This window comes from Ascaphus truei, chromosome 6, assembly GCF_040206685.1.
Source record: "Ascaphus truei isolate aAscTru1 chromosome 6, aAscTru1.hap1, whole genome shotgun sequence".
In the NCBI taxonomy this organism is placed as follows: domain Eukaryota; kingdom Metazoa; phylum Chordata; class Amphibia; order Anura; family Ascaphidae; genus Ascaphus; species Ascaphus truei.
The window spans coordinates 138,634,182-138,656,610 of record NC_134488.1 but is presented as its reverse complement, the minus strand read 5'-3'; the positions used below and the strand labels follow the sequence as shown (position 1 = coordinate 138,656,610).

Below are 22,429 nucleotides of genomic sequence, written 5' to 3'. Positions count from 1 at the left end.
CATGATCCTCTCGCTTACATGGAAAGCAGCTGCACTGCATCTTTGCGATGGTTTAATACGCCGCACTCTTTCCGCAGTGCTTGGGGGGCTTTACTTGGGAATAACGCTGCTGTTATCACTGTGACCACTAAATATTACTGCTGATGACTCTTGAAAGTTGCTGCAGGTGAGAAGCATCATATCTTTGTTAGGATGCTCCCCAGCTCCATGTAAAAGCTGCCTTCCCCGTCAGCTGTCTCTGTGATTGCACTGTGGGCTTAAGTACTTTTCCTGCACCCGATCCCTCTCCTATTTATCTCATCAAATGTATCTTAGGCTGCGGTACCAGTGACTGCGAGGCGTGCTCTGTGCGCACAAGCACCGGCCCCCCAGTCGCTCAGGGCTGAGTACATGCGTCGGAGCACATTCAGCAGCCGCGCTGCACTGCAATATTCCACACACACACAAAAATTGTGTGCGGAACTTGCGACGGAGCCGTGGCCACGCCCCCACCGGCGGTTCAGCCAATGAGGGCGAACCAGCTGCGTGAGGTCATGGCCACGCTCCCTCTCGTCGCAACCTTTCCCTCCCAGGACCGCGTGTGCGGGTGCAGCGCTGTGCACGCGCCGCCCCCTGCCGGCCTGCCCCCACAAGGCCTTTCTGAAGGAATTAACCCATCCACTGCCTGCCCCTAACAGGACTTACACTGGTAGGACCCAGGAAAATAGGTAGCAGCCAGGAGGCTATGCTACACATACATAACACCTAGGCCTCTGCCTCATCCCAGTAAATAGACACATGTTTGTCTAGTTTCTGTTCCCTAAGTGACTTCCTCTTGCTCACCTAAAATAAAACAGGCAGTTAGACAGTGATTTCTCAATCCTTGTATGCTGATCAAAGAAAAAACACATTACTGTACTTACAAAATCAGGACATAGGGTAAATTAAATAGTAAGCAAAATATATATTCTTACTAGGTATATATTCTTACTAGGTATATACTATACATATATGTATGTATGTGTGTGTGTATATATGTATGTATATATGTATATATATATATATATACAGTGTTCGACAAACCTATACATTTGCTCGCCCCGGGCGAGTGAATTTAACATCGTGGCGAGCTCCTATTGGCCCAAGCAGCACACGTTTGGTACTAGGTGGCGAGTAGATTTTTTTGTGTGGCGAGTAGATTTTTTGGTGATTTGTCGACCACTGTATATATATATATATATATATATATGTATGTAACCCTCTTTCACCCTACCCGACATGAAATCGGGGGGTACACTCATTCTGGTTACTGTACACGGTCTTGGTGTTGTAACCTGCTGGCAAACAGGAGGGCTGAGGGGTGTGGGACAGGTTACCTTGCTCTTGTTCTCTCTGGGTGGTGCAGCGCCTCCAGCCAGTAGGGATCCTCTGGGGTCTCCAGAGGAGGGACCCCACTGACACTCTCTCCTTCTCACACCAGGAACAGTGACACACACACTCCAGCTTCTTTCTGGGGTTCTTTATTGGCAGAGCAGCATACACAGCATAGGCCTGCTCTTGCTTCTCTGCCCTCTGCTCATAGCAACATAATTTCCCTCCCTCTCACCCAGGTGGGGTAAGAGGGAGACACCGCTTCTCTATCAGCTCTACTCAATATCTCTCCTCCTACTGACTCCTCATCCTAACTGATCACTTATTTTAGGAAACATGTCTCAATTTGAATATCCTCAGGGAGTGTCTCTAGCTTTGAATCATTACAACTCAAAGCTGGATACCGATTGGCTCACACACATCAGGGGGTGTTCCAACCCATATCCACCCTTTGGATTAACATGCTCAAAGGTTGCTTAAAGTCGAATAGTGATATGCGCTCCAACATTTAAATCCAATTTTGATAAATGATATAAGTCCTTTAAGAAGATGCAGCGGATAGGTACTGGAGCTAGTGAGGTATGTAATCGTAATCATAGGTTAACACAGATACCCAGCAAGCTCAAACTCCCACACCCACCACAAAGTGAATATATATTTATGTCAACCAGAGAGCTACTGAGTTTGGCAATTGTATATAACAAGAGACAGGGGGTGCCCAATGCTGCATCCAATTGACAAAACATATAAAGTAAAATACTTCAATAATAATAATTGGTTATTTAGTTAACCCTTTGGCCAAAGGCGTCATAAGCCTGCATACCAACGTCAAGGTATAACCAAAATAATGCAGGTCCTACACTACACTGTGTCCTACACTACACTGTGAACACTTCCTTTTACCTCTGAGAGAGGGGAAACCATAATGGGTCTTGTTCCTGCAGCAAGTGAAATGACCTTCCAAGTTAAAAGGGTGAAGGAGGAGGAGTGAGCTCTGGGGGGAGGTGCCACAGCCTCCAAAGAGACATAGGTTAACACAGATACTCAGCAAGCTCAAACTCCCACACCCACCACAAAGTGAATATATATTTATGTCAACCAGAGAGCTACTGAGCGTGGCAATTGTATATAACAAGAGACAGGGGGTGCCCAATGCTGCATCCAATTGACAAAACATATAAAGTAAAATACTTCAATAATAATAATTGGTTATTTAGTTAACCCTTTGGCCAAAGGCGTCATAAGCCTGCATACCAACGTCAAGGTATAACCAAAATAATGCAGGTCCTACACTACACTGTGTCCTACACTATACTGTGAACACTTCCTTTTACCTCTGTGAGAGGGGAAACCATAATGGGTCTTTATGGACCAAAATGGTATAACCAAAATGCATTATTTTGGTTATACCTTGACGTTGGTATGCAGGCTTATGACGCCTTTGGCCAAAGGGTTAACTAAATAACCAATTATTATTATTGAAGTATTTTACTTTATATGTTTTGTCAATTGGATGCAGCATTGGGCACCCCCTGTCTCTTGTTATAATCGTAATCATAGCATTTCATATACCAAGTGAAAGGATATCTCTGTCCCTGAAGGTTAAAGGCTGAGATTAAAGAAAATCAGACCTAAAGCCTCATTGGGAGAGTCCTCAGTTAGATAAGGAATATCGTACTCACAGTTAGTATTGCCCCAGTCCTGTGAATCTTGATAGGCGTGCAACCAGGAGAATGCAGGGAAATCCAGAGAAAAAAACACTCCAACGCACAGCCAGAAATAGAGTGGGTCCCACACCAAAAAGACTGATAAAAAATATATGCTTTTATTGATCCATATTTAAAAAAACGGAGGTAAGTACCCTCCTACACGTTTCGGGCCGTGCGCCCTTTATGCCGAGCCCCCCTTTTCATCCATGAAATTTCTCGGCCCCCCCCTGCCCGATGTAATCAAAATCACATGGGGAAAAAAAAAACCTTTATTTAACGGTATACAACGTAAATACAAATATGTCTAAATATTTACATATTTCAACAGCTCGCGCTTGCAAAATTAGGCTGCGTCCACGCTGCCGCTGCGAGCGGTGACATCACCAACTCTCCAAGTACAGGTTGCCAGCGGAGGAGAGCAGGACCACAGCACTATTGCAGGACAGACACCAGAAGGAGGGGCGTTTAACATCACAGCGCTCGGGCGTGCTCCTCCCCCGTACCTCCGAAGCCCCCGTGCATGCACACACACCATCGCGTGGCTGCCACCTGCACAGCTTTTTTTGCCCTCCCGCTCACAGCGTCTGCCGGCCCGCACACCCAGGTTTCGCCGCATGCGCCCCCCTAAATAAACTTGCGGACGCGCCCCCCCCCCCCCCCAGTTTGTGCACCGCTGCATTCAATCACAACACCCACACACAACACAGACAAAGCACACATACTCAATCACAACACACTCATCACAACCAAGACAGACACAACAAACACACAAACACAAACAATCACAACACACACAACAAACAATCACAACCGACACAGACACAACATGATCACAACACCCACACACACAGCACACACGATCACAATCAAACATACAATCACAACAAACACAACACACACACACACATATCACTACACACACACTTTCACCTGGGGATAGAGGGGGGGGAGTACTAAGCAGGCTCCTGCTCCGGTCCCCCGTGTGCTGCTGAAAACTGGGGCGGGAAGCAGACATGAGGAGGAGGGCTTGTCTGTGTGCAGGGAAGGCCCCGCCCCCGCAGCAGGCAGACAGCACAGAGAAGCAGCACCGAGCTTGTGAGCTGCTTGGCCGCCCGCGCACAGGTTTCGCCGCACGCAGCCTGCGCCCCCCTAAATAATTTTGCGCCCCCCCCAAGTTTGTGCACCGCTGATGTAGATAATGAGGACACAGTGTACTGCGGCTTCTGCTAGGAGAGTGTGTGCATACATACATACATACATACATGACACCGTGTGCTGCTGCTGGGAGAGTACACATGTGGGGCAGCTGCAGCACTGGTGGGGGGGAGTGCAAGGAGTGCAGCAAACATGCAGTACAGAGTAAAAGTGGAGTATCAGGTCAGATGCAGGGAGAGTACTGAAAAGTGAAGTGCAAACAGGGACAGGTACCTTCGTACCAATGTGAGTAACACAAAGGAGAGGAGATAAATAGGAGAGGGATCGGGTGCAGGAAAAGTACTTAAGCCCACAGTGCAATCACAGAGACAGCTGACAGGGAAGGCAGCTTTTACATGGATCTGGGCAGTATCCTAACAAAGATATGATGCTTCTCACCTGCAGCAACTTTCAAGAGTCAATCTTCCCCCTCAGTACTTAAGGGGCTGCCCTACTAAATATAGACAGTTCTGCCTCCCCCTTGAGAGAGGCATATCCTGAAGAGTGAGCACAGGGCTCTGGCCACCTAAATATACATCCGGCTCCTCCCTTGGCATAGGCAGTCCTCAGTGATTGGTTGTTGCAGTGCCCCCTCACTGTGGTGGATCTCAGAGCAGGGGCACACTGTGGAAGGGCGTAACGCGGGCTCTGCGCCAAGTCACCCACAGCAGGAGGGCGCCGAGCCCTTGCATATCTTTGCGAGGACAAAGCATGCAACTCGTTTTCAAGTTGCACATGTGGTTCCCATTCTCGGCGGGAACCACCATTTTGTATAGCAATGTCCAGTATTAGGCCTTGCTCCCGCTGCCTACTACAGCGTCCGCTGTGGCGGACGCTGCGCGCACGAGAGCCCTCCCCGCAATGGCGCTGGGCCCGCTGCGAGGGGGGGCCGCAGCGCTCACGCGAGAGCTACTCCTGCTCTCAATAGAATTGAGAGCAGGACTCGCGTCGAGCGATACGGCACGCCCCCCGGCGGTTCAGCCAATGAGGGCGAACCTGCCGGGTGACGTCATGGCCGCGCCCCGTCACTCCCCCGCCACGCCCCCCCCGGTCTCTCTTCGTGCAGCTCTCTGCAAACCAGGTAATCGGCTGCACGCGCCACCAATCTCGCGGGCGCGCGTTGCAGCTGACTTACCGGGGCCGTAGCCTTAGCAATAGCAATACTGCTGCCACATCGTTTACCTCATTGGGGTGCGACCAGGCTGCGGTTTCCTGGTGGGGAAGTTGGGCTGTTATGGTAGGCAGGAGTTCCCTGAACACTACACCTGTCCCCCCCCCCCCCCATCCTTCTTAGTACTCCCTCTGGAAGCATACCTTTTTGTCTTTCCATTTTGCTTCGCTGAAAGCTTGTCCTGATGATCTCAGCATCACCTCCAAATGTAACGGGGCCCCCCCCACCCTATGGGAGATTCTGCCATTATGAGCTCACCTGCTTCATCTGCTGCAGGCTCCAGGAATGTGAAGGCAATCCCTGCAGTAGAACTCACCCCACTCCACCTGACAGATTGCAGACTCAGGCAGGAGTATATTTTATAACAACCGGGACTCTGTATTCTCTTGACAGCATGTAATAATAGTAATAATAGTAATAATAGCATGTTCTTGTATAGCGCTGCTAGTTTTACATAGCGCTTTACAGAGACATTTTGCAGGCACAGGTCCCTGCCCGGTGCCTTACAATCTATGTTTTTGGTGCCTGGGACATAGGGAGATAAAGTGACTTGCCCAAGGTCACAAGGAGCCGACACCGGGATTTGAACCAGTTCCCCTGCGTCAAACTCTCAGTGCCAGTCAGTGTCTTTACTCACTGAGCCGCTCCTTCTCCCAGGTTCCCCTGCTTCACACTCAGTGCCAGTCAGTGTCTTTACTCACTGAGCCGCTCCTTCTCCCAGGTTCCCTGCTTCACACTCGGTGCCAGTCAGTGTCTTTACTCACTGAGCCGCGCCTTCCCCTGCTTCACACTCAGTGCCAGTCAGTGTCTTTACTCACTGAGCCGCTCCCTCTCCTAGGTTCCCCTGCTTCACACTCAGTGCCAGTCAGTGTCTTTACTCACTGAGCCACTGCTTCTCCCAGGTTCCCCTGCTTCACACTCAGTGCCAGTCAGTGTCTTTACTCACTGAGCCGCTGCTTCTCCCAGGTTCCCCTGCTTCACACTCAGTGCCAGTCAGTGTCTTTACTCACTGAGCCGCTCCTTCTCCCAGGCTCCCCTGCTTCACACTCAGTGCCAGTCAGTGTCCTTACTCACTGAGCCGCTCCTTCAGCCTTCAATACACAGCATATAACACAGCACTCACTGTAACCGGCTTCCAGCATCAGGATGGTCCCTAGGCATAACCTTAGGGCTTGAGGAACGTCCAGACACCCTTGCTCTTCCCTCACTTCCTGGTGGAGTAAGGGTTATATCTCAACCCCAGGGGAGGGGTTGGAAGGTGGCCAGAGCCCTGTGCTCACTCTTCCAGGATATGCCTCTCTCAAAGGGGAGGCAGAACTGCCTACATTTAGTAGTGCAGCCCCTTAAGGACAGAAGGGGAAGGTCCAAGGTCTGAACCCAGGATTGGGTAAAACACAGGCCTTGACCCACCTTCTCCCCTGTCACTCAAGGAAGCTATTCACTGTGGGGAAACCCCTGTATTGGCCCTGACACTGCTTGCACTGTTACCAGGCATTGCATGTCAGGGAGGGCAGACTGGTAGCTAAGAGCTACATGTTCATGACCCTGTACTTGAGCATAATGTTAGACTTCTCTTACATTGGCTTGTTCCTCTTCCTTAGTTTTAGTTTTATTATTTCTTATTCAAGCCCAAACCGACACTGTTACATCATTAAACTTTGGCTCAAGGCTTTTTCTATAGTCCAGTTTCAAAATCAGTCCAGGGCATGTTATAAGCTCTGGTTGCTGATTGAACACATTCCTGCTACATCACCTTGTTACATCAACCCCACTGTCTATTTAGTTCCACTGCAATAAAACTCACCTTTGTGGCACTCGTGGCATCTTGTCGGTACTTGTTTTATATATATATATATATATATATATATATATATATATATATATATATATATATATACTAGCTGATATACCCGGCGTTGCCCGGCATTGAATTTTCCCGCTCCCCCCCTCTCTCCGCTCACCCTCCCTCTCTTTTTTTCTTCGCTCCCCCTCTCTCTCTCCCCCCATTGGCCTCTCTCCCCCCCCCTTCCCCTTTCTCCCCCCGTTAACAGCAATCGGGGCCCCCCTGCACATGAATGTGGCCCCCGTGTTAATAGCTGGGTTCCCCCCTCCCCCCCGTTCACAGCTCCAGCCCTTCCCCCCTTCACACCTCCATTCCCCCCCCCCTTTCACATGTCCAATTCCCCCCCCTTCAGAGCTCAGTGGGTGGGTGAGTGACTGGGTGGGTTGACTGAGGGACTGAGTGAGTGGGTGGGTGACTGAGTGAGTGTGTGGGTGACTGAGTGACTGGGTGGGTGGGTGACTGGGTGGGTGGGTGACTGAGTGACTGGGTGGGTGACTGAGTGACTGGGTGGGTGACTGAGTGACTGGGTGGGTGGGTGGGTGACTGGGTGGGTGGGTGACTGAGTGACTGGGTGACTGAGTGACTTTGGTGACTGAGTGACTGGGTGGGTGGGTGAGTGACTGGGTTTGGTGAGTGACTGGGTGGGTGAGTGACTGACTGGGTGGGTGAGTGACTGGGTGGGTGGGTGAGTGACTGACTTTAGTGACTGACTGGGTTTGACTGGGTGGGTGGGTGGGTGAGTGACTGACTGGGTGGGTGGGTGAGTGACTGGGTGGGTGGGTGAGTGACTGGGTGGGTGGGTGAGTGACTGGGTGGGTGAGTGACTGGGTGGGTGGGTGAGTGACTGGGTGGGTGAGTGACTTGAGTGACTGGGTGGGTGGGTGGGTGAGTGACTTGAGTGACTGGGTGGGTGGGTGGGATGAGTGACTTGAGTGACTGGGTGGGTGGGTGAGTGACTGAGCGACTGACTGACTTTGAGTGACTGGGTGGGTGGGTGAGTGACTGGGTGGGTGGGTGAGTGACTGGGTGGGTGGGTGAGTGACCTTGAGTGACTCAAGTGAGTGAGTGACTGGGTGGGTGAGTGAGTGACTGGGTGGGTGGGTTTGAGTCTTGGGTTTGAGTGAGTGGGTGGGTTTGAGTTTTGAGTGGTTGGGGATTTTGAGTGGGTGGGTGGGTTTGAGTGACTTGACTGACTGGGTGGGTGGTTGGGTGACTGAGTGACTGGGTGGGTGGGTGACTGAGTGACTGGGTGGGTGACTGAGTGACTTGACTGGGTGAGTGACTGGGTGGGTGAGTGACTTGAGTGGGTGCGTGGGTGGGTGGGTGAGTGGGTGTGTTATCTTTCCCCCCCTGCATCTCTTCTCTCCCCCCCCCCCCTGCATGCCTCCCCCCCCTTCATGCTATCCCCGGAGGCAGCAGGTGTGAGGCGCGGTGAGGCGGCCGTGGCAGCGGCAGCTGTAGGGAGGGGGAAGGACAGCAGCGCGGGGCCTGTGAGGCGCGGTGAGGCAGCCGTGGCAGCCGCAGCTGTAGGGAGGGGGAAGGACAGCAGCGCGGGGCCTGTGAGGCGCGGTGAGGCAGCCGTGGCAGCCGCAGCTGTAGAGAGGGGGAAGGACAGCAGCGCGGGGCCTGTGAGGCACGGTGAGGCAGCCGCAGCTGTAGAGAGGGGGAAGGACAGCAGCGCGGGGCCTGTGAGGCACGGTGAGGCAGCCGTGGCAGCCGCAGCTGTGGAGAGGGGGAAGGACAGCAGCGCGGGGCCTGTGAGGCACGGTGAGGCAGCCGTGGCAGCCGCAGCTGTAGGGAGGGGGAAGGACAGCAGCGCGGGGCCTGTGAGGCACGGCGAGGCAGCCGTGGCAGCCGCAGCTGTAGGGAGGGGGAAGGACAGCAGCGCGGGGTCTGTGAGGCGCGGTGAGGCGGCCGTGGCAGCCGCAGCTGTTGGGAGGGGGAAGTACAGCAGCGACCGGCCTGTGAGGCACGGTGAGGCGGCCGTGGCAGCCGCAGCTGTTGGGAGGGGGTAGGACGGCGGCGTGGGGGCTGTGAGGCGGGCGTGGCAACCGCAGTACCTGTCCGCCTGCTCGATCACTCACCCGTCCGGCCGCTCCCACGTGCATGTGAGGCGGGAGACAGCGTGTTGTGGCCGCTCCCCTGCTGTGTCCCGGGCGCTGGCGCCGCTCCCACGCTGTGTCCCGGGCGCTCTTCACTGTAGCGGCGCCGGTGTGTGAGCTTGGGGGGGGGGTGCTCTTGACTGTAGCGGCGCCGGTTTGTGAGCTTGGGGGGGGGTGGTGTGTGTGTGTGTGTGTGTGTGTGTGTGTGTGTGTGTGTGTGTGTGTGTGTGTGTGTGTGTGTGTGTGTGTGTGTGTGTGTGTGTGTGTGTGTTGGACCTTTGGCCCGTCACTCCACCTCAGGCCAATGAGAGGTGTGCGGGGGCGGGCGGGCCAGGGGACCAATCTCATTGGCCTGAGGGACACAGGCCATGCAGACAAACATACAGTGCTTTCACAAATATATAGTAGATAGAGAAGATGTATATATATATATATAAAAGAAGAAAGTAGTTAATGGTGTGGCCTGTAGCTCCCATTCCTTTCAAACTGTGGGTACAAGGGAGCCATTGTATATACTGTACATTGCTCTCCTTTAACTTCTGTTTCACCTCAAAAACTGTAGAGAAGTCACGTTATTAACAACTTGTATATCTTTTCAGCTCTTCCTGTATAAAATAGACATTACTTTGAGACCTCACTAACTGTCCCAATTTTAGGTTTGTAAACTGTGCGAGAAACGAGGAAGAACGGAACCTTGTGGCGTTCCAGTACCACAGGAAAATCTACTACAGAACCAGCACAGACCTCCCCCCACACACAGAGCTCCTGGTCTGGTATGGAGATAAATACGGGAAAGGGCTTGGTATCAAGGGGGATACGCTGTGGAAAAGTAACGCACCAGCACAAGGTAATCAGGAATATGTGTGTTGTGTGGTTTTGACATCTCTATTGTCTTATTACTGATGTTAATTTGCAAATATTGATAGATCTGCATACACCATTACGGGTCAACTAGAAATATCACAAAACCTGACTTGCGTCAAAGTGCCGATACATCAAGCAGCGGTAACCTAAACATGCCGTATTACCACCCGTAATAAAGTGCCTTATTTTGTATTGTGCAATGAATCGGCGTACATTTCACTTTATATATAAGGAAATATTTATTTATTTATTTATAAATATTTTACCAGGAAGTAATACATTGAGAGTTACCTCTCGTTTTCAAGTATTTGATGATGTGCACTTCCCCCACCCTGTGGGAGATGTGTTACTACTGTGTGTGTGGTGTGGTGCGGTGCGATACCTGAGCCTCCGCTGCTGGGAGCCTGGGGCGCACCTGAATCGATGATCGGTTGCGCCTCCACCTGTACGGGATTCTACCATGTGGAATTATCTCATTACAGGAACTAAATACCAAGAATCAGGATATATGCAACTTGGGATGCCCCAACTGAGCACAAAAGTAAATACATAGTGGGTGCTACAGGCAACAAAGACCTAGTCAGGGTAACAACATATATAGCAAGAGGGTAGCCGAGCACACCAAACAAAAGATGCAAAAAGATCATTTTAATGACTGAACACAGTCATCCGGACTATGACTGTTCAGTCATTAAAATGATCTTTTTGCAGTAATCTTTTTGCATCTTTTGTTTGGTGTGCCATTACAGGAACCCCATGCAACAAAACACACTTAAGTATAACTGTTTTACTGCACAGAAGATAATATCACACTCCAAAACATAGAAGCCTCGCAGGGCTGTACCCTTTCACCGTGCTTCTCCCTGCACCGTGTCCTTATCCTCATGATTGTGCTAAATGATTGTGTGTATCTAGCACCGCTATCACTGCTTATGGCGATGACGTCCGTGGCATATACCGCTCAGTGACGTCAGTATTTGACTTCAAAGGATATTAGCAATGCCTTACTCAGCTGTCCATGCTATATACCTTTGATAGCTCTAGTTTGCCTGATCATCTCCCCTCTTAATGGCAGGGCATGTGTGTGCCGCAGTGTGGGGAGTTCACATATGGGCTGGTAATCAGAGATTGTATAAGAACGCGTGGGTGACCTCATACGTGACCTCCTTACGAAGCACGTGGTTGCGAAATGCGTAGAGGTCACCTGAGGTCACCATACGCGTTAGCTGTTTGGCTTGGCTGGACGCTTGTCCTGGTGGCTCCTGCTGTGCTGTGATCCCTGCCGCTGAGACATTATCTGCATAGGACACCCATGGGGTGATCAGCGTTTGCTGGGGGGGGGGGGTGTTTGCTCACCTGCTTTAATTATATGGAGGGGTATATATATAGATGGGATATTGTGTTTGTCAGTTCATTACCAGTCACTTAACAAAGGCCTAAGTGAGGCCGAAATGTTGTGTATTATGAATAAATTATTTTGCTAAAAACCCGTGGAGCCCTGGATCATCTTTCCTGTTGCTGTATACTTGGATTGCTGCAGATAGGCCATCCCTGAACCAGGAGCTCCGGCATTGTGCGCAAGTATTGCGTTTATTTGCATTGTTTTGGTGTGCTACATACCCACATACCTTTATTTATATAGCGCCATTAATGTACATAGCGCTTCACAGTAGGAATACACGGGGTAAACAAATAAATAACAGATAATATAAATAACAGGTCATGGGAATAAGTGCTTCAGACATAAACATAACATTAAGGAAGATTAGTCCCTGCTCCGAGGAGCTTACAGTCTAATTGGTAGGTAGGGAGAACGTACAGAGACAGTAGGAGGGAGTTCTGGTAAGTGCATCTGCAGGGGGCCAAGCTTTATGTATCATGTGTTCAGAATATCCACAGTGCTATTCATATGCTTCTTTAAGCAAGTGTGTCTTAAGGTGGGTCTTAAAGGTGGATAGAGAGGGTGCTAGTCGGGTACTGCGGGGAAGGGCATTCCAGAGGTCTGGGGCAGTCAGTGAAAAAGGTTTAAGGCGGGAGAGGGCTTTAGATACAAAGGGGGTAGAAAGAAGACATCCTTGAGCAGAACGCAAGAGTCGGGATGGTGCATAGCGAGAAATTAGGGCTTAGAAACCGTGTTAGCGGAGCTTAATAATCAAAAACAAATTGTCAATACCGTTCTATTGCTGGAAAAAGGCAACCTCTTCTGGCGCTGAGGCAAGGGTGTAGAGGGATGTGCTTGAAACTTCTTGTGAATGGATGAATGACGGTGGGTGGATGGGTGGGTGGGTGAATGACGGTGGGTGGATGGGTGGGTGGGTGAATGACGGTGGGTGGGTGAATGACAGTAAGTGGGTGGGTGGGCAAATGACAGTGGGTGCGTCGGCGAGACTGGCTGGCTAATCCCACGGCTGTTGCCCGGGGCAGGAGGCGCGCGTGGGGTAAATTGGGTTGGGGCGCGTGCGCGGGGGAAGTTGGGTTGGCGCCAAGGCCATCTTAACAATATTAGGGGCCCCCGAACAAAGCAGTGCGCGGGGCCCTGCCTACACAATCACTCACATGAATAAAAATGTAAATTAAAGATTTGTTAACGAATAGTTAATATCCCCTGAATATCTAGTTTACAATTCATTCTGACATCTTACTGTTACAGTGTTATTCATAAAACAATCTTTTATATAACTTTTACAGTACCTCACAAGAGAAACATCACTTTGCTATAACTGCAGTACAGTGAAAAAACTCAACCTGTACCCCCTTTCTTATCTGAAGAAATATCACAATAAAGACACAGTCACTGGTATATACTTCTAACCTATGCAGACTGCCGCTCCCAGCCTCCCACGCGCTCACTGGCAGCAGCAGGCACTGGAAGTGCTGCTAGGCTGCGAGCGGTGTGAAGCGAGCCAGGGTGCCAGGCGGGCGGAGAGTGAGCGGAGCCGGGGTTCCACTTCCGGGCGGGGGAGAGCGAGCCGAGCCATGGTGCTGGGCAGGGGGAGAGCAAGCCGGAGTGCCGGGCGTCGCGGCGGGGGGAGAGCGAGCCCTCCTAGCTAGACTTAGAATGGAGATTTTACATTTTTAGCATTGGTGGGTAGGGTGGCCAGATGGCTTGTCCAAAAATACTGGACACAATGGTAAAAGTTGCGAAGCCACCAATACATATATAAAAAAAAAATGCTCCCGAATACATATAAAATATAGCCCCACCTCCCCAATACATATAAAATATAGCCCCACCTCCCCAATACATATAAAATATAGCCCCACCTCCCCAATACATATAAAATATAGCCCCACCTCCCCAATACATATTAAATATAACCCCACCTCCCCAATACATATTAAATATAGCCCCACCTCCCCAATACATATAAAATATAGCCCCACCTCCCCAATACATATTAAATATAACCCCACCTCCCCAATACATATTAAATATAACCCCACCTCCCCAATACATATAAAATATAGCCCCACCTCCCCAATACATATTAAATATAACCCCACCTCCCCAATACATATTAAATATAACCCCACCTCCCCAATACATATAGAATATAGCCCCACCTCCCCAATACATATTAAATATAACCCCACCTCCCAAATACATATTAAATATAACCCCACCTCCCCAATACATATTAAATATCCCCCCACCTCCCAAATACATATTAAATATAACCCCACCTCCCCAATACATATTAAATACACCCCCACCTCCCCCATACATATTAAACATAACCCTACCACCCCCATGTATATTAAATATTCCCCTACCACCCCCATATATATTAAATACACCCCTACCACCGCCATATATATATAAATATATATATATATATATATAAAATATCCCCCCACCTCCCCAATTCATATAAAATATCCCCCCACCTCCCCAATTCATATAAAGTATACCCCCACAACCCCAATACATATAAAATATACCCCAACCACCCCCATATATATTAAATATACTCCTACCACCCCCATATATATTAAATATACCCATACCACCCCCATACATATAAAATATACTCCACCACCCCCATACATATAAAATATACCCCCACCACCCCCATATATATATATTAAATATACTCCTACCACCCCAATACATATTAAATATACCCCCACCACCCCCATACATATTAAATATACCCCCACCACCCCCATACATATAAAATATATCCCCACCACCCCCATATATATTAAATATACTCCTACCACCCCCATATATATTAAATATACTCCTACCACCCCAATGCATATTAAATATACCCCACCACCCCCATACATATAAAATATACCCCCACCACTCCAATACATATTAAATACCCCCTACCTCCCCCCACATTGCACTTTACCTCTCCCCCACATTGTACCTTACCCATCTCCTGCAGGACACAGACAGCACAGAACATGTCTCTGGCCCGCCTGGGTGTGGGCTCCGCCCCTGCTGTCCTCTGGTTGGCTGTCCTCTCCTCCAATCAGGGACAGCACACCAGTCCTCCTTGCTCTGCCCATTCACCGTCCCGGCCCGCCCTTTCTCTGCCTCCGCCCTCTCAGCACTTAACGCTCGCCGGACACTTGCAACCCTATGGTGGGCACGCATGGGCCGGGCGTGTGGGGGAAACGGGCGGGCCCACAGGCAGCAGGACGGATACCCTGCGCATGCACGCAGAAGAATCGCCACCATTTAAAAAAAATAAAAATAATAATATATATTTTTTTTTAATAACTTTAACGGACATGGCCGGGCCCCCCTGACTCATGGGGCCCCGGAAGTCAGTGCCCTCTGTCCCCCCTTGTTGGCAGACACACACACCCACACACTTTAAGTTATGGTGGGTGAAAAAGGCGACAGAAAACCTCCACCGTTAGCATATAGCCAATAAAGAATATCACGTGTGAGCACATTCACATGTCTTAGACAGGTCTGCAACCCTGCCTTTCAACCATTATCACTTCACATACAGTGCTCCCACTGCAGCAAGGGATTCTGGGAGATGACATGCAAATGAACACACAATGTGTCACCTTTTGCCTGGAATATCCTTTCACATGGAGCCCATTTAAGCTGATGTATCAAGGTTCACACAGCTTTTAAACACAGCATGGGACAAGCAAAGCAAGTTTAAATGGTTATTATATTTATATATATATATATATATATATATATATATATATATATATATATATATATATATGTTTAATGTAATGCTTGTATGGGGGAGAATCAGTAGCAGAAGTACACACTCCTTGTTCCCTAAAAAAAAAAAAAAAAACTTTTAAACAATTGTATTAAATAATTAACACAGTTCTAGAATTCACTGGATGATATTGGTATTGTTTAACGAAGTCTGAATAACATCTGTGATGTCAAATACAATAATTGGATATTTGGTTCCTGATTTAACAATGCAGATTTAGCAGAAAGTTGGGTCATCCTATAACTATTAGAGACCTTGTTAGGTCCAGTCTACCTGACCAAACCTTGGAGCAGGTAACTTCTTTACTCGACCCGGGGAGATTCATCACGCAGCTGCTATATGCTTCTGGTCTCAGATATGATAGTTACGAGCTCGGAGAAGCAAAGATTCAATGCACACAAGGTGGTTGAGTTCTTACTTCTGTTTAATATGTTCACAGAGGAAACTTTTATACCAAAGGCAAGGACAATACATCGTGTGTCAATTTCATACATCTGTTACAAACTAAGTTCCCATGATTAGCTCATACATCTAAAATTACATATACCATCTGGCCTAAATTGGTGGGAACAGGGATAAAAGGTCAATAACTACTAATGGGGTCAGAAACAAGACTAGTGGTCTTGTTTCTTATTTCTTATGTAATAGATATTCTGGGACAGCTGGTCCAAAGCTGAAATACTTTTACCATCTAGTCTTCTGAGAAAATAAAGCTTGACTGTTTTAACCCATTCAGTCCCTGAAAAGAACATAGCTGACAGATACCATTTTTAACCTTACAGACCTGGTACATGGTGTGGTAACGGGCTCATCCGGTGATAGATATCTGAGCTTCTACTGAGACATGTATTCTGTTCATTGTAAAAACATTTTTTAATTATACCTTCACAATTGAAACTATCAATTTGCTATCTATAAAGGATTAGAAAAGCTTTCTGCCACTTTAATTGGTGTTTTGCAGCTCAGGAGATTTCCTTTTAAATCTTTAAATATTATGATCCACTTTAAATGTATGATCCACTACATGTACTCCTTTGTACAATGTATATCTACAGTTTACTTTCATCCTGAACTGTTTGTGATATTCCAACTTACCTCTCCTGCATCACCTTCTGTAAGACAGTTTGTGTAACAGTGACTTTTTTGTCTCTTGTCTAGTACCGATAGCACCGATATTCCACCCATGCCAAGACTGCAAGGTTGCTTTTAGCAGTCAGGATTACCTCCTCAAACATCTGAAGTTCAAACACCCAAATGAGAATATGGAAAAGATGGAGACAGAACAATCTTGCAACATTCCAATAAATATGACAGAAAATGCAACTTTCAACCAGTCAAGGCAATTAATAAACAATGTAACTGCTTCTTATTCAAAAGAAGGTATATTAGAAGGTGCCTCAGGAAAAGATCTTGGAGAAAGTTGGAAGAGTTTGACTTGGTTATCAGACCAGAATCTACAGAAGAAGACACACACAGGGGAGAGACCCCATGTATGTGGAGAATGTGGGAAGGGATTTAGTCGGTTATCCCACCTGATCCGACACAAGAGGAGACACACAGGGGAGAGACCGCATGTATGTGGGGAATGTGGGAAGGGATTTAGTGACTTATCAGACCTAATCATACACAAGAGGACACACACAGGGGAGAAACCACATGTATGTGGGGAATGTGGGAAGAGATTTAGTCACGTATCCAGCCTAATCAGACACAAGAGGACACACACAGGGGAGAGACCGTATGTATGTGGGGAATGTGGGAAGGGATTTAGTCACTTATCAAGCCTGATTACACACAAGATGACACACACAGGGGAAAGACCGTATGTATGTGGGGAATGTGGGAAGGGATTTTATATGTTATCCAGCCTGAACATACACAAGAGGACACACACAGGGGAAAGACCATATGTATGTGGGGAATGTGGGAAGGGATTTAGTCGGTTATCCCACCTGAACATACACATGACAATTCACACAGGGGAGAGATCGCATGTATGTGGGGAATGTGGGAAGGGATTTTATGACGTATTCAACCTGGACACACACAAGAGGACACACACAGGGGAGAGACCGTATGTATGTGGGGAATGTGGGAAGGGATTTAGTCAGGTATCCAACTTGAACAAACACAAGAGGACACACACAGGGGAGAGACTGCATGTATGTGGGGAATGTGGGAAGGGATTTAGTTACTTATCACACCTGGACACACATAAGAGGACACACACGGGGGAGAGATCACATGTATGTGAGGAATGTGGAAAGGGATTTAGTCGGTTATCCCACCTGAACAAACACAAGAGGACACACACAAGGGAGAGACCGCATGTATGTGGGGAATGTGGGAAGGGATTTAGTGACTTATCACACCTGAACACACACAAGATGACACACACAGGGGAGAGACCACATGTATGTGGGGAATGTGGGAAGGGATTTAGTCGGTTGTCTAACCTGATCATACACAAGAGGACACACACAGGGGAGAGACCGCATGTATGTGGGGAATGTGGGAAGGGATTTAGTCGGTTGTCTAACCTGATCATACACAAGAGGACACACACAGGGGAGAGACCGCATGTATGTGGGGAATGTGGGAAGGGATTTAGTCAGTTATCCAACTTCAACACACACAAGAAGACACACACAGGGGAGAGACCGCATGTATGTGGGGAATGTGGGAAGGGATTTAGAGACTCATCACAAATGATCAGACACAAGTGGACACACACAGGGGAGAGACCGCATGTATGTGGGGAATGTGGGAAGGGATTTAGTCGGTTTTCCCACCTAAACACACACAAGTGGACACACACAGGGGAGAGACCGCATGTATGTGGGGAATGTGGGAAGGGATTTAGTCGGTTTTCCCACCTGATCAGACACAAGAGGACACACACAGGGGAGAGACCGCATGTATGTGGGGAATGTGGGAAGGGATTTAGTCGTTTTTCCCACCTGATCAGACACAAGAGGACACACACAGGGGAGAGACCACATGTAGGTGGGAAGGGATTTATTCACTTATCAAGCCTGATTACACACACGAGGACACACACAGGGGAGAGACCGCATGTATGTGGGGAATGTGGGAAGGGATTTAGTCGGTTGTCTAACCTGATCATACACAAGAGGACACACACAGGGGAGAGACCGCATGTATGTGGGGAATGTGGGAAGGGATTTAGTCAGTTATCCAACTTGAACACACACAAGAAGACACACACAGGGGAGAGACCGCATGTATGTGGGGAATGTGGGAAGGGATTTAGAGACTCATCACAAATGATCAGACACAAGTGGACACACACAGGGGAGAGACCGCATGTATGTGGGGAATGTGGGAAGGGATTTAGTCGGTTATCCAACCTGAACACACACAAGAGGACACACACAGGGGAGAGACCGCATGTATGTGGGGAATGTGGGAAGGGATTTAGTCGGTTATTCCACCTGAACACACACAAGAGGACACACACAGGGGAGAGACCACATGTATGTGGGGAATGTGGGAAGGGATTTAGTGACTTATCCAGCCTAATCGGACACAAGAGGACACACAAAGGGGAGAAACTGCATGTATGTGGGGAATGTGGAAAGAGATTTAGTGTGTTATTCAACCTAGACAAACACAAGAGAACACACACAGGGGAGAGATCGCATATATGTGGGGAATGTGGGAAGGGATTTAGTGACATATCACACCTGGTCAGACACCAGAGGACACACACAGGGGAGAGACCACATGTATGTGGGGAATGTGGGAAGGGATGTAGTCACTTATCCAGCCTGAACACACTCAAGATGACTGTAATGGATTGCTCACCACAAAAAAGGCGTGACCGCGGGGCTGAGGTGGAGATTGATATAACACCAACCTCTAGCCACGAGGACGCATCTTGTGTGTAGATTGGTCGAGGTAGCCGAGTTGGGGTTAGAGAGGTCAGAATGGTCAAAGGTAGTTGCCGAAGTCGGGGTTGGAGGGGTGCGGATCGTTGTAGGTACTTTGCCGTAGTGAGGCTTGGAGAGGTGCGGATCGTTGTGGTGCTTTGCCGAGGCCGGGGTTGGAGAGGTGCGGATTGTCGTTGGTAAGCCGGGGTCACGAATATAGATGTGCGGAGTTCAGATGAAAAGCCAAGGTCAGACAAGAGGAGAGCTAGCAACCAGAGTAATAAGACAGGACAAGGTCCAATGAGGAGCAGGCTGAACAGGACACGTCAGTAAGCCTGACTGATTGGCTGTCCGGATGGAAGAGACAGGTGTGGGAAGTATCCCTGATGAGGAAAGGTGATGCCGCGCGTGTGCGCGCTGGCCGCGCACCGGTGACGTCACCGCGCGGGCGTAATCTGGAGGCGGGACCAGTAGGAGCTGTATTTAAAGCAGCGCGGGATGCGCGCGCTCCCCTAAGAGGGTGGCTACTACCGGCAGGAGTGACAGGTGCGACACAGGCGGTGGAAGGAGCAGGGCACCCGATCACGGGTTGGGGTACATAGCGGGTGCGCCGGGTGCGTTGCGGATCACGGATCCTGACAAGGACACACACGGGAGAGACCGCATGTATGTGGGGAATGTGGGAAGGGATTTCGTGTGTTATTCAACTTGAACACACACAGGGGAGAGACCGTATGTATGTAGGGAATCTGGGAAGGGATTTGGGGCCTCATGCAGTAAAGTCCGATAGAAAAAATCGCCATGATTTTTAAATCGCCGTTTTTGGCAGCATTGCTATCACGGAATGCAGAAAGGGCCGGATACCTGGGATAGCAACATTTGAACAAATGGCGAGTACCCGCCGGTGATAGGATCAACCCTCCGAAAAGGCCTTATTTTCGTTTTTAATTTCAATTTTATTACTAGTGTAGATGAGTAGGGGGTCTTCGTAGCTGAACTGCGTTGATTTCAGGTCCGGGGACCCCCTGCTTTCCGAGATACAGGCCCCGTTTTAGGGTGCCGGTATCTCCTATGCATTTTATTCCCACGGCCACGTGACGCAGGACATTTACATGCATAGGAGATACCGGCACCCCATAAAAGGGCCTGTATCTCATGAAGTAGGGGGTCCCCGAGGCTGAAATCAACTTTGTTCAGCTCAGGAGACCCCCTGCTCACGCACACTATAAATAAAAATGAAATGAAAGCGTTAGTAATCGCTACGGTAATAAAAGGGTTAACCCCTCACACTACACACCGAGGCCTCCCCACCCACCTTGTGCCAACTACCCCCTTCACTCAATCCCTCTACCCACAATAAACATTAAAATACCTACTACCTACTGTACCAATACACAACACACACCCTGTACCCCTAACACATACAGTACTGTAATGGGCAAAATTACTATTATACAGATATGGATAATAGTGCATTTGCCCATTTAAAATTAAACATAAATCAGCAGCATACAGTAAATTAAACTGCCACTTACCCCTGCCAGGATGAAGGTTGTCCTCATCACCATCCTTGTCCTCCGTGGACATCAACAGCACAATACAAAAATGGCTGGCATTGTGGCACTCCCATGAGCTCCCATGGCACTCCCATGTCAGGCAACATACATCATGCCAATCTTCCAAACAACCCACTATTCAAAAAAAACATTCAATTATAATCTTAAAAATGCCAGTCCACTAAATGAATGGCATGGTGGCACTCCCATGCCCTGTGGGCATGAGCTGTCACTATGCCAGGCAACATACATCCTGCCAATCTTAAAAACAAGCCACTAATAAAACACAATCAATTTTAATATTAAAAATACCACTAAAACAATTGACATTATAGAAATATCAGGAATCGGGTTCCCTGAGGCTAAAATCAAAGCGGTTCAGCTCAGGAAACCCCCTATTGTGATGTGACGCGGGACATTTAAATGCATAGGAGGTACCGGCACCCCATATCTGAGTCTATCTCAGGAAGCAGGGGTTCCCCGGACATTAAATCAATGCAGTTCTGTTCCGGAGACCCCCTGCTCATCTACACTAGTAATAAAACACAAATTAAAAAATAAAAATAATGCATTACCGTAGTGGCTATCTACTATTGGAATGAAGCTGCTTTAATGTAATTTTTCTTTATAGTGTGCGGGAGCAGGGGGTCTCCTGAACTGAACCGCTTTATTTCAGCCTCAGGGACCCCCTGCTTCCTGAGTTACAGTCCCTGGTATGTGTCATCGGATACCAGTGTCGCCGCCATTTTTAAAGCCCTAACTATATCCCCAATCTGATTGGTTGTTGTAAACCATGTGCCTCCCTTTGGATGACGTCACATCCTTTACTAAAAAATAACTGTCACATGGTCTACAACAGCCAATCAGATTGGCTTTTGGTAACGTCATGTTAAACGGAAAAGAAGCACAGCCATTCTGATTGGCTGGCTTCATTTCCTTTACATGACGTTCTCCCCCCCTTCCCCCAAAATTAAAAAATTTCAAAACACATAGTTTTCACTGGCCAATCACATGCCGTGAGAACCAAATGACGAAAATGTGATGTCACGGGTCTATAATAGGCCGTGCAGCCTCATTTTGCGTCAAGAAGCCGAGGAGGGAGGACCTCCTCCACCAATATACAGATTAAGAAGAAGAAGACTCCGAAAGAGGATTACAAGTTACAGATGAAGAAAGAAAAGATTTTGGATTATTTTAGCTGTTGGCCGTTCCTGTTTGTGTGCGTGGATTGGTTCAAGAGTATGTGGTGACCACAGGGGAATCAGAGGGTGAAGACATCTAAAAGGTAAGGAAAAATATTGAATGTATGTTATTTATATTTTACAGGTATTTTTAATTTAATTTTAATTGTGATTGAATTTTTGTTTGCACACATTCATTGCTTATGTATTTATGTATGTCCCATTACGACTATACATACATACAGTAAGAAGCAATGGGTGTTTTTGCAAATGCCTGCTTGTATGTATTTTAAATGTATATTGGTACTTTGTTTTTTTATTTTATATGCTATTTATTTTTGGCTTGGATTTTGTGTTCT

General features: G+C 48.3%; 1 protein-coding gene across 1 annotated transcript in view; it reads left to right on the top strand.

Annotated features, from left to right (window-relative positions):
• Positions 1-22,429, top strand: part of LOC142498181 (uncharacterized) — a 76,081-nt gene that overhangs the window by 13,994 nt on the left and 39,658 nt on the right. Inside the window, exons 6-7 of the mRNA XM_075606693.1 lie at positions 10,026-10,216; positions 16,599-19,343. Of these exons, the coding sequence (XP_075462808.1) occupies positions 10,026-10,216; positions 16,599-19,343 (2,936 nt within the window). The remainder of the gene's footprint in view (positions 1-10,025; positions 10,217-16,598; positions 19,344-22,429) is intronic.